Source organism: Lipotes vexillifer, unplaced genomic scaffold (genome assembly GCF_000442215.2).
Source record: "Lipotes vexillifer unplaced genomic scaffold, Lipotes_vexillifer_v1.1 scaffold1442, whole genome shotgun sequence".
Classification (NCBI taxonomy): Eukaryota; Metazoa; Chordata; class Mammalia; order Artiodactyla; family Lipotidae; genus Lipotes; species Lipotes vexillifer.
The window spans coordinates 265,030-278,746 of record NW_006797379.1 but is presented as its reverse complement, the minus strand read 5'-3'; the positions used below and the strand labels follow the sequence as shown (position 1 = coordinate 278,746).

At 34.4% G+C, this 13,717-nt stretch overlaps 1 protein-coding gene across 3 annotated transcripts in view; it reads left to right on the top strand.

The window, feature by feature from the left end:
• CNKSR2 (connector enhancer of kinase suppressor of Ras 2) overlaps positions 1-13,717 on the top strand; it is a 258,846-nt gene that overhangs the window by 95,904 nt on the left and 149,225 nt on the right. For all 3 annotated transcript variants that reach the window (XM_007469301.1, XM_007469302.1, XM_007469303.1), the window contains exon 5: positions 2,214-2,255. In XM_007469301.1, coding sequence (XP_007469363.1) covers positions 2,214-2,255 — 42 coding nt within the window. The remainder of the gene's footprint in view (positions 1-2,213; positions 2,256-13,717) is intronic.

The following is a 13,717-nucleotide window of genomic DNA, read 5'->3' as shown; positions in this document are numbered from 1 at the left end:
CTGTTACTAAATATATTTAGATACATTTAGTATATTTAAAATTTAGCTTCAAACATATTAATATACTTAATATTTAGTAATATTTACTGTTTCCATCCATTACAGTTATCCTTTTAGATGCTCAAATTGCTCCATCTCTGGCCAGTGAGAATCTCTTCATGTTGGCTTCTGAGTCTTACTGACAACAATACTCGTAGTCTTTAATAGCTTCTTTCTATCTTGTGTCACAATATAATCCATGCTCCTCTTGTACAGTTCCTATCCCAGATCTGGTATTAGCCATTTTCCAGGAAGGCTTGGGAAATGGTATTTGAAGACCACCAATTGTGGGGAGTTCATTTATTACTAAATTGGTCGTTGTTTCTATGCTTTTTCAGTGGACAGGGCTAAGAGAAGCATACAAACATACATACATACATAATACATCAAGAGACTCTGAGGTTTTTACTTAACTTCTCATATATGTATCTGCTTCCTCCCATGCTAAAATTACTTACCAGTGTCACCAAGAGTGATAGAATGATACTGTCGTATAACTGTTCAATTGCTTCATCCTATAAAACACACACAACAGTTTCAACAAAACAGTAACAGAATAACAACACTACTACCAACAATATGGTTCCTGAAAATAGTATAAGATTTTGGTTAACAGTTCTTTTTCTTATATCATACTAGGGATGTACAAGTAGAGTGTATTTTAAAGAGACTTGAAATAGTTACTCTGTGTGATTATTCTATCACTAGCAGAATATTCATTTAGATCATATTTACTTTTTTCCTTGAGAAGAATCCCTTTGAAGTTTGAACATTTAATCATATCCTCTGATTCTAGGAAGGTAGGTAATTAATGAAACTTGCATCCATTACAGCTGAAGCTAGCTGTAGAGGCAGCATGGGGAAACTGGGCAACTTCCCAGCTTTTCCCAAATTGTCTCTTCCCAGTGTAATTGTGTTTGAAGTTAATTCTGTAAAATTGGACTCTTCCAAATTCAGATGTAAGTACAAATGCACTTTCCAAATATAAATGTTTTATCTACACCTTGGCTCCTCTGTACACATAATTCATAGTTAATTATTAAGAGTTGACTTTATATGAGTATATAGACACAGATATGATGGTGTTTGTAGCAAACTTCTCCTTTGGCACAAAATGGCAAGGCCCAATCCTTAAGTATTTCTATTAGTTTGTGAAATGAATTAGGCCAAATTTAACTTTAAAAATTTTGGCCCGATAAGAATATGTACTTCTTCTGACAAGGTGCTGTGGTGAAGTGGCATTACCAAAAGCTATGTTGAGTAAGATTCCTTTGTGTCAAAATTAAATTCAGGGGAAAAAATGACGTGGATTCTCATTCCTCGAAATATGCAGTGTTGTGGAATATGGATTTTTTTTCAAAGTTAGATAGCCAAATAATAATTAGTTAACTTTATATTTTAACATAAAAGTAATTAGTTAAAAATTTTTAAATGATACAGAGCAACAATAATTCCTAGTTAAAATGTATTTATCATTTACTGTATGCCAGATAGTGCTAAGCCATTTATTTCATTTCCTCATTTGATTCTCACACATCCTTATTGGTTTACTTATAATATCATGCCCATTTTATAAATTCCTTGAGTAAACTGAACCATAGAAACACGAAGTTTCTAAGCAAAGATCATTTTGCTATCTTACTGCTTATTGTAAGTCTAGCAATTGCAGATTAAAAGACAATGGTGAATTTTTAAAAATAATTTTTTTGTAATTTCAGGAACTCAAATTTAGGCAAGAACTATAAACTTGATATTCATTAGTAGCATATATCAATTTTAATTGCATAATAAAAGTGTATTTAATATCTTGCAATAAAGTATTTTTGAGATTTTTGATATGACTATTGAAATAAGTGCTAGTGTTTTTCTTAATGTTCCAATCTATAATAAATCAGTATTTGAAATGTTGGAAATATTTCAACAAAATACATTTATCACATGTAAAAGTTTAGACGGGAAATTATTATAGTAATTTTTCCAATATTTGTTTTTATATCTATTCAATGTATATTGTCCTTTATTATGTGTGTTTAAAATTAGTAAAATTAGAAAACACAGTTAAGCAAAAATTAAAATATCCCTGTAACTGACCATCAGAGCTAACCAATGTGAATATATTAGTTAAAAGGAATGCTTGATTTTCTAAAATTAATGTATGTGTTTCTTATTTTTAGGATTGTACTGTATATGAAACAGAGAATAAAATTCTTCATGTGGTAAGTATACTTGGATTTATTTTCACCTTCATTACAAAATATGTATTCCTTTGTTTAACTAGCTATTAAGTAAAAAGCTACAGCCTATAAAAAAGTGAGCCCTGTATATTTTATAGGAAAAGTACAAAATGATCAAAACATAACAGGTTATATTAGTTATAACCATTCTATTGTAACTTAATAGAAAAATATGACACAGTACTTTAAGATCGTAGTATGCAGCAAGGTTAAAATGCAATAAAGAATCTAGAGAAAAGGAAATTTGAAATAAGAATTTTTCCCTATTGACCTGTGCCAAAAAGAGATCAAAGTATTTGGTTGTATAACAGAGATAATTTACCTCTGTTGTCATTTGGATGAAGTACTTCATAAAATAATCAAACTGCCTTTACTCTGATTCTGTGTTCACCAACCTTCTAAATTTTAACTTGGCCATATTTATTGAATCAATTAATGACTTTGCATGTATTTCATTTTATTACTAGAAATACTGAGTATGAGTACATTATACTTTGTAGAAAGTCATCTTCTTTCTTCTTAATGAAGTTTGCTGGTTTTCTTTTTTTTTAATAAATTTATTTATTGTATTTATTTACTTTTGGCTGCATTGGGTCTTCATTGCTGCGCGCTGGCTTTCTCTAGTTGTGACAAGCAGGGGCTACCCTTCGTTGAGGTGCATGGGCTTCTGATTGCGGTGGCTTCTCTTGTTGCGGAGCATGGGCTCTAGGCGCGCGGGCTTCGGTAGTTATGGCATGTGGGCTCAGTAGTTGTGGCTCGCGGGCCCTAGAGCACAGGCTCAGTAGTGGTGCACAGGCTTAGTTGCTCCGCAGCATGTGGGATCTTCCCGGACCATGGCTTGAACCCGTCTCCCCTGCATTGGCAGGCAGATTCTTAACCACTGCACCACCAGGGAAGCCGTTGCTGCTGCTTTTCTTTGTTAATCCGTTTCTTGGTTGATGCTCATCTGCCCTAATAACTTCACCTCTATAAGAGATGAGTGACAGCATAAATAACATTGAAGAAATTTAGAAATAAATGCAATATATTTACTTTGGCGATTTTGCATTTCAGCTAGTGAGAATTTAAAGATCTTGTCTGATAATGATTGAGACAGTGGATGGCATTAACCAATCAATTCAGCTCAGAAAGCACTTGTATTTTCATGTTATTATTCTACTGCCCTTCCTGGCCTTTTTATGCAAGGATGGCCCAGACTTCACTAGAAGGTTGTATACTTGTGTATTACTTTTCAAACAGTAAGAATTATTTTTTAAAAATAATAAAATAGTATAGTATTCCACTTGGTATGTAATGCTGGGATACTTTATTTTTATTTATTTATCTATTTATTTTTGAAGCATGGTTAACTTTACAATGGAACACTTTCTTTAAAACAAAATTTTCAGAAAAGTCTCTTTCTAGGTTTCCTGTAATATAGAAGAAATCACTTGGAGTCTAAAAATCTGTGCCTGAATCCTAGTTCTATCACTTTCTGTCTCAGTGACCTTAGTCAAGTGATTTAACATTTTTTGAGCTTTTGCTCTTTTTTAAGGTAAATTTTAACAATTAAAAAAAATTTACTAAGATAAAATTATGTTAGTTCCAGGTGTACAGTATAATGATTCAATATTTGTAAGAGACTTTGTTCTAAATATGTAAGGTGAGTATGTGTACTCATATAACCTAGTAGAGATTACAGTAGCTTGAGATATGCACTAGAACATAAACCGCCTCAGACCAGACCCAATATCTTTATTTTGTCTGGAGGGTAAGGGAGGCACTTATCAAGAGGAAGGAGAACTTATCACTTATGAAAACCTGCTCTATCCTAGGAATTCCAGAGGCAATACAAGCATCAGAGTGTTCTTCAGTACCTGGGCAAACTGAGATAGCTCAGGAAAGTTGTGAGGTGTGTCTTTTCCTGACATAGATCTCTATTTAAAGAGGAGTAAAGAAAAAGAATGGGAAAGAGAAGAGGAAGTATCCTCTCATATATTAGAAGAAAATCTTTCCCCATGAAGTAAGTTTATTAAGAACATCTATTTAATATTCTCAATAAGAACTGAAAGAACATTGTTTTATTAAAATAGAATACCATACTATAAAGAAGGTAAGGCCACTATAAACTGAGCATAATATGGACTAAGAAAACAGTCTCTAAAACTCAGAACATAGAAAAAGAAATTAAACCATGCTGAAAGCAGCAAAAAGCAGACTGGATATTGAAGAAAATTGAAACAGTGAGACACAAGATAAACTTTAATGATGCTCAGATATGTAGTAAGTTACTGAAAAGACAAAAAATGAGTGAAGTTAATAGCTATAGAGTATAGATTATGGATAACCCATAACAATTAATTGTTAGTTTCTAAGAAAGAAAGTAATAGGAAACAAAGATATAATAGAATAATTTAGAAATAGAAATAGGGAAATTTGGATTACTCAGCAAAGTCAGAAAATGTGTTGGAAAGATAACAGCTTCAACACAAATGAACTTATATACAAAACAGAAATAGAACCACAGACATAGAAAACAAACTTATGGTTACCAAAGGGGAAAGGTGGGGGGAAGGATAAATTAGGAGTTTGGGATTAACATATACACACTACTGTATATAAAATAGGTAACCAACAAGGACCTCCTGTATAGCACAGGGAACTATACTCAATATTTTGTATTAACCTATAAGGGAAAAGAATCTGAAAAAAATAGATATAAATGTGTGTATAGCTGAGTCCCTCTGCTGTACACCTGAAACTAACACATCATTGTAAATCAACTGTACTTCAATTTAAAAAAAGAACAATTTCAAGATATTTTCTGTAACATTTTACAATTTCTATGGCAAGAAGCATCTTTACATTCATTCAACCAGTGGCAAGAGAGAGATGTGAGGTTTTGACTTCAAAGAAACAAATTTTAGAGTGTATTCACATATTTACTCTGAAACCCTAACTGCCAGAAGACAATGGAACAAAATCCATAAGCCTTTGAAGCAAAACTGTTTATATCTAACTAAATTATCATTCATAAGTGAAAGCAATAAAAAGATATTTTTAGATCAGCAAGATCAGTAAAGGACCATTTTGAAAAGTATACTTGAATATATTTACCAAATAAATGAAACAAAAGTGGAATTCCAGGATAGGAAGGTTGTGGTAGCAAAGGCCTGAAGGTGAACAACAAAACCAGATGAGATGGTGTCTTAGTTCGTTCCCGCTGCTTTAACAAAAATACAGTAGACTGGGTGGCTTAAACAACAAATATTTTTCACTCTTCTGGAGGCTAGGCCGTTCAAGATCAGGGCACCAGTAGATGTGGTGCCTAGTGAGGGCCTGTTCCCTGATTCATAGAGGGTCTTCACATGGTGGAAGAGGCAAGGGGAGCTCTGTGGGGTTTCTTTTATAACGACTCTAATCCCATTCAAGAAGGCTTCAAACTCATGACCCAGTTACCTCTCAAAGGCTCCACTTGCAGATACCATCACACTGGGGATTAGGTTTCAGCATATGAATTTGGGGGGGAGGATACAAACTTTGAGTCTATAACAGATGGAGAGGAATAAAAAAGTATATGAGTTCTAACTACTATTTTTTAAATGAGGGTTTTTAATGATAAATCAAAAATACAATGCAGGGCTTCCCTGGTGGCGCAGTAGTTGAGAGTCCGCCTGCTGATGCAGGGGGCAAAAAAAAAAAAATATATATATATATATATATATATAATGCAAACATCATTGAATTTATATATTTTTTAAAGAGACAAGCTCTGTATTTCTAAATTAAACCACGAAGACTACCATTACTTTCCAGTGGCAGTTATCCTCAGAAAACAAGGATTTCCTGTAAAACTAATGAAATACAAATTTTCATCTATCGATTCATAAACACAAATACACACACACACATACACACACTAACACACACTAAAAATATCCAAATGCTGGTGAGAATCTGATGAAATTAGAATGGACACACCATATTGCTAGGCATGTACATTCATAAAACCTTTTTAAGTTTTAGTCAATTTCAAGGCTCAGAAACATTAATACTGTACTAACATTTATGTAGTGTTTAACATATGCCTTAGGCACTATTTTAAATGCTCAGTATAAACTAACTCATTTGGTCCTCATAACAACCTTATGAGGTAGGTATTATAACTATCATCTCCATTTTACAGATGAGGAAATGGAAGCATAAAGAGGTTAGATGACTTTTGCCAAGTGACACAGTTGGTCTGGCCCCAGAGTCCATATTCCTATACTATCTTGGGAATCTAGTCTAAAAATAAATTCTAAAACGTAATAGCGTTTTCTGTAGAAAGAGTTTATAGCAGAATTATATGTAATAATGAAAAATAGGCAATAATAGGTTAATGCTTCAGTAAACTATGGTGCATTCACAGGATTAAATATTCTGTTTAATACTATTTGAAGTTGTATTTGTGAATATATGATTTATGAATAAATTATCCATAAATAAATTTATGAATATACCAAAAATATTTTGTGACAATATTAATGGAAACATTCTAAATGATAATGTTAAGTAAAAACCAGATTCAAAGTATTATAAACACAGAATAAATCACCATTGAAAATTGAAAAAGAAAATATTCTATATTAATATTTACTGTGTTTATTTGGTAAGATGATAGCTGATTTTTTTTGTTTGTTCGTTTCAAATGTCCTCCCAAGTTTCTTCAGTTAATGTTACTTTTATAATTTTTCATTATAAAAGTAAATATTTATTATGTTTATAATCCTGATGGCCTTGAATGGATAGTTGTATTCTCTACATAGTGAAATAGTCAAAAGAAACTTGGACAATCCATAGGTTACATTTTCTGTTCAGCTTTTTCATCTTTAAAGTTGGAGAGAGTTGTTTATGAGAAAGTAGTAGACTCTGAGGACCAAAAAGCTGGGTAGAAAAGAGGGTTGGTTGGTTTCAGTGGTAGACAGAGATGTCCATCAATATGAAATGTGAGAATGAAAAAAAGGAGACTGGGCAGCTTGGGTTTCCTTGAAATTTGCCATTAAATATAATGGAACAGATGGCAGAGTGTGACTGTAAAGGACAAAAGGAAATGCAGATATCTGTGTACTATATATCTGAGTGCTTGTCACCTGATGATAAAGAGGAATATATTTCACCTCTCTTGATTTGATATTTCCCTCTCAGTTAGGCTTTGTCGCTGATTTCGCGTTCCCTGGCATGCTAGAGCCCATCTGTTTTTGCTCTGCACAGATCCTTGTTTTGTACAGGAAATCAGATGCAGGGAATCTGGAGTTCTCTTCAGTTATGTACCCTACTTTCCCCTTACTCCCACCTTTCACTACAATCTTTGAATCTGGAGAGAGAAGCATTCCTGAGAAGCCATTTCAGACCTTGTGCTTTAGCAGACTTATTCTGCTTGTCACAGCTCTGCTGCCCTTGCTGTTGAACCGCGAACACTTGTCAGCTTTGATAAGCTCATGGAAATCCCAGGCCAGGCATTGATCATTAAAGTCACATTGTTTAAATCAGATTGTACTGAACTCAAATACACCTTTTACATTAACCAACAGTGTGATCTTGTATATGGCACTTGCTTTGTGCTAGCGTTTTACCCTCATCATTTTTATAAAGATAATGAGAGGAATAAATCAAGTAAATGCCTATTTTATTATTTTATTGTTAACACTATCTTTTCATTGTATAGTACTTTACAGTTTACAGGGTATTTTCATGAATGCGCTCTCTTCTCTCTCCTCTCTTTTCTCTCCAAGCTATTTTTTTTCATTACTTATTTAGGTTTGATCATGAATTAGGCTTATTTTGGCTTGTTAACTACTTGTTTCATTTCGTGAAAATTTTGTGTGTACTTTTTCCCTTCCTTTAAATGTATGCATTCTTTACTCCTAAGCTCCATTTGGGTTGAGATTATTGTTCCTTCTCCGCTATCTAGACTAGAAATGGCTAAAACCGCATAGAACCAACAGTTAGGTTAAGAGAAGGGCCTGGAGGAGAAAATTAAAAGGTCATTTTGGACTTTGCCCCACCATCTATATCATATCATTTATGTAAGAGTTTCCCTCTTCTAATCTCCCAAAACCTTGTGGATGTAAGTACTAGGGCAGCAGCATGCCCCATAATAAAAGTCATCATATTAATATTTTATCTTTAGAGGTTTCTTGAAAACAGTGGCAGTCTAATTACTTTATAAAAATAATCTTATTTTGGTCCCTGAAGTTGTGAAATGGCAGCTTTGCCAATTATAGACTCTTCTCTTAAAGCTGTGATCTTGGGCCATTGCAAACTGAATGTTTTTGTATGGTTGACATTTTGGTTGTAACTGTAGCATCTGAACGTACAAATTATGGTCAGTCTCATTAAAACATGAATTGTAATACTGAGTTTTGTAGATAGAAAGCATTAGGATGCTTCTTTATTTTGAAAGTTAATGTGACCCTTCTATTTTGGCCCCCCTTCACTGTCTTTGTGGTCATTCTAAAGAAGCACGCTAACTCTGTTACTGAAATAGGCATTGATTTCTTGAGTGTCGTATTAGATTATCTTCAGGTTTTGGCAGTTTGGTGCTTTATTGCTTTATAAACTTTTAAACTGTAAATTAAGTTCTCCACAACTGATGTCTTGTGCAGGAATGAAGACATCCAGATAGAATATGATGGAGTTAGAAGTTGTTTGTCTTTTATGGGACAAAAAAAAATGTGTGTATACTAATGGGAATGTAACCACACATAAAAAAGTCAAAATAATCTGTTTTCACTGTCTTTTTAGTGTGTCTTTATGATTTGGATAGACAGTATGTAAGTTGGTATATTTTGGATGTTTTTGCTAATATCACATTTGCTGAAAACATTATACATTGTAAAATGCTTTCGTATTCAGATTGACTCTGAGTGTACAATCCTAACTCTCAAAGAGTGTTCATTTTAGTTGTTGAGTCAAGTGAGGCTGAGTAATGTAATAGAAAGAGCAGCAATTTGAGAGTTAGAAAGATTTTGTGTCCTGACCCCATTCTGGCACTTACTAGCTGTGAACAAACTAAATTAGTCTTTCTGATTACGCTGGGGGATTGGAGTGTCTGTGATTTCAAAGGTCTAAATGCCATAAATCTTTGGTGACTAACTCACAAGATCAGTAGAAAACAGTATGACCACGTAAAAGAGAGAAATGTGGGGCTTCCCTGTTGGCGCAGTGGTTGGGAGTCCGCCTGCCAATGCAGGGGACACGGGTTTGTGCCCCGGTCTGGGAGGATCCCACATGCTGCGGAGCGGCTGGGCCCATGAGCCATGGCCACTGAGCCTGCATGTTCGGAGCCTGTGCTCTGCAACGGGAGAGGCCACAACAGTGAGAGGCCCGCGTACCAGAAAAAAAAAAAAAAGAGAGAGAAATTGAAGGACTATCTTAATCTAAGACCATTCTTTATGTGATCAAAGATACTATGGATTTTTAAAAACTATAGTTATTGTCACTATAAATGTAAAGATTTCTTCAAAAAGATAATTGAATCAGTCTGGAGATGGATATCACACGGTAACTTAAACAAGGGAAGTTTAATCTAAATAATCACTAAACTGTGATAGAAGAGTACCGATATAGATGTAAAGAGACTAAAGCATGCCCTAGGACTGGGGGAGAGTACCCAAGGAAGGACAGCTTGAGGTGGACACCTTCCCCCACACTGAGGGTCAGAAATCATTAGAACAGTCAGGTTGCGGCTTCATTGAGTTGCCTAAACCAGAGGTGGTCCAGGCAAGCAGGAAACAACCTTCCAGGATACAGGCAAGTGATGCTGGTAGGAGAGCTCACAGAGAGAGTGGGGTGCTGACTTGGGTATGAGGCTGAGAGGGCCACAGGATGGTGGTCACTGAGCCCAGACTGAGGCTGTGAGGTCACTGAGGGACTGCATAGTCTGGGCATCATGGATGTCCCCACACATGTGTGTCACTGATGGACCTTGTAGCAGAAGCAAGAAAAAGCAAAACACTGCCCAAAGGGAAGAGAAGCTTCCTTCTCCCTGCAGTATCGCTCCAGCACCCTCTACTGGCACAAACTTAACATTGTCCTTACTGTGAAGTAGAAATATTTGAAGAGACCTGCCTGTCATCATAGAGCAAACACTGAAGGGTGAATTTGGAGCTGAGAACCAGTAAACTAATAACTGGTACAATGCAATTAGCTCTTTTCTCCATAAAATCATATATGGAAACTTTGAATTTCTCTACTATATGTAAAGACATTGCTCCCAGGTCTCTGCTATTTGCTCCCTATTTGCCCATAAGCTGTATATATAGTGCCTGGAGTTTCCAGAAGCTCATCCAATCATAATGAACAGCTTCACTCTTGCTGTTTGAATCTAAAATAAAATTAAATCATCTTCCTAATAACCTACATCTGATTCGAGCCACTAATATGTCCAGACCCTTGTTAATCTTGAGCCTGGAAAGTAGTGTGCCCACGAACGAGTACTCCTCTCATCTGTCTGGGGACTCCCTGCAAGCCTGCCTGGCTCTGCTTCCTGCCCCTGAGAGAGCAGGCAAATAGGGTGGAGATTTTCCCAGATCCAGTTCTGGTTTCCAGCTGACTGTTTCCCTATCAGAAATCAAAGGAGGCTCTTGTCCCAGCTTTAATTCAGACCAGGATGTCTCAGGAAAGTAGTTGGAAGTTGGAAGTGTCATGCGTCCACTTCTTGCTCATCAATGTAGGTGCACATTTGGGACTGATGTTCTCTCACTGTTTCGTACTGACTTCATCATTCTTAGATGATTATTATTTTAAAGTGTTATTGCTTCTTTTCCGTGATCAGGAACACAAGGACAGCATGGTTAATGTCAGTGATGTTAAGGACAAAGCCAAATACATCACCGGAAGCACTGTCCCAGGTTGAGAAATCCTTGAGCATAGCAGTGGCATTTGAATCATGGAGCAGATACCCAGTGATTGTTGAATGAATGCATGGCTTAATGAAGCAGTGGTGGTGGTGATTTCTTTCCATTTTGCTAATTGTTTTGTTGTGTTTTTTCCCCACCATCAGAGTTTGAAACCTAAAGGGATTGCAGAGTTTTCCAGGCCTTGTTGGAACAAAGTTCATATGGCCTTTATTATTTATTTGCAAATATAGTTGCTTTCTGAAGCTATTTGAAACTCTTTAATCTTTGCTATGTACAAATATAATTTTTACATGGGTTTAAAGTTGAAATTTTATTCTGTTGTATTAGTTTTTTAAGTTTAAAAAATTGTTTCTATTCAATTCTCTTTACTCATATGAGCAAGAAATTCTTCCTGTGTTGGGGAATATGTATGTAGATTAATACTTTTTAATACCAGTTTAAATTCTCTTTATGAATTTTACCCTTTCAAATTTACCTGATTGTTCACTCCTGTGTCTTTTTTTAAAATTTTTATTTTATGTTGCAGTATAGTTGATTTACAATGTTGTGTTAGTTTCAGATGTACAGCAAAGTGATTCAGTTAGACATTTATCTATTCTTTTTCCCATTTAGGTCATAATAGAACATTGAGTGGAGCTCCCTGTGCTATACAGTAGGTTTAGGGTACCATTATAATTAGAAATGCAAAATTGCTAGCTCAACAGAGATCTGGCAAGTACTATAAATACTGTATTTCTGAATGAGGCTTATATAATTTAGAGTTCTCACTATTTAATATGGAATAAATTTGCACTATTTTATAAAAACAAAGCCTCTCTTGTTCACCAAATATGATGCAAATATCCTGCTCAGTTGGCACAGAGTTGTATGATTTATAATACTGAATTATACTAATATATAAACCAAACAATAAAATAAAAGTATGCTTTGTCCTCTAGACTATTTTAATTGAACTATTATTTATATCAATGACTATTTTAATATGTATACACTATTTATCAGAATTAAACTTTTGTTACTGTTTTCCAGGTTACTGATAAGAAACCTGGATTATTTAAGCTATACTTAAATTGTAGCTTTCACATCATCCTTGGCATCTTAAAATGCATATTCATCTGTTTATTGTTTCCTCATTTCATCTTGGTTTTATACTCTTGTCCCTTTTATGTATGTGTATATCTGAAAGTAGAAATTTCCTTTTGTAAAACCTTTTGTTAAGCTTATGAAGCCGAGTTTCTTTCCTTCGTCAAATGAATGTCTCATTTTTAAATCTAAAGATACTTCCATTCATTTCCTCCAGTATACTCAGAAGAATAACCAGTATTCCACTTATTTAGAAAAAAATAAATGAAAATACTTTAAATAGCTCAATCATGTCTGGCTGAGTGTCCTCTGAGGCTGAGGCTAACTTAAGACTTCTTACCTACTCCTTAGCTTTTCACTATTGTTTGTACTTAGAATGCTTTCTGCATTTCCTTTTTAAAATACAAAAGCTAAAACTTCACATATTAATCTAAAAAGTGTATAATAAATTCAGTGATAATGAAAGAATGCTGTTCAGAGATAATGAAATAATGCTATCTGCTAATTGGTTAGTATATTAATGTAAGGTTGCTGTTTTTCGTATCTTCACGGTGACTAAAATGTTGCTTTTACGACTTTTTAAAAACCGCTGTTTATCTTATACTAACCGTGCTATGTTCAGATCTTTTTTCCCCTTAAGAACTTTTAGATTTGGGTGAACCAGCCATACACTATATGCAGACCTATATAAAATATAGTATGTATACAGAACAGAGTATGAAAACATCCCATTTCTTCCTGAGAATATGCTCTATAATTATATTAATTCATATTTGAAATTAATATAAACAACTGGACAGAAAAAAAAGACAATACCATTAAATCCAGCCCATGGCACTCTTTTGTTTTAAAAGTTTCTTAAGTCATAGCTAGCCCTCTGTTAACTGCTATTCAGTCACAAATCCTTTGTCACCATTTTGGGTAGTATAAACAGAATCAATCCAGAGGATCAGTTATAATACTCATTGCCATTCTATGTTCCCTTTAACTTTACGAAAGACATATTATTTACGAGGCTTTAATTTAAAATTTAAAAATTTCCTTCTGCTTTTAGAACTAAAGATAAGTAGAATTTAAAATCCTTTGGTATTTATATTGCAAAAATAGCAGAAGAATCCCCTTTATACAAGTGGTTACCAGTTCTCTTCTCGCTAGAAAAGAGTTGTCCTTTTGCTGCTAAAATTTCAAGTTTTCCCAGAGAGCTCTGTCTTTCTTAGTCTCAGATCTACTAGTCCTTATCTAAACTGCATTCTAAATTGCAAGAACACTTGCAGGCTCACCTTATATTTCATTATACTGTGTAGTTTAAACATGTTATACAACATCGATTTAATACTGACATACCTTTTAAACAATACAAAAATGAAATTGATCAGAAACAAATGGAGATTTAAGGATCGAAGTAAGAGATGGTAAGATTAAGGATTAAGGATTCAATTTGGGTTTTTTTTTTTTTTTTTTTTTTTCCAAGGAAAAGGC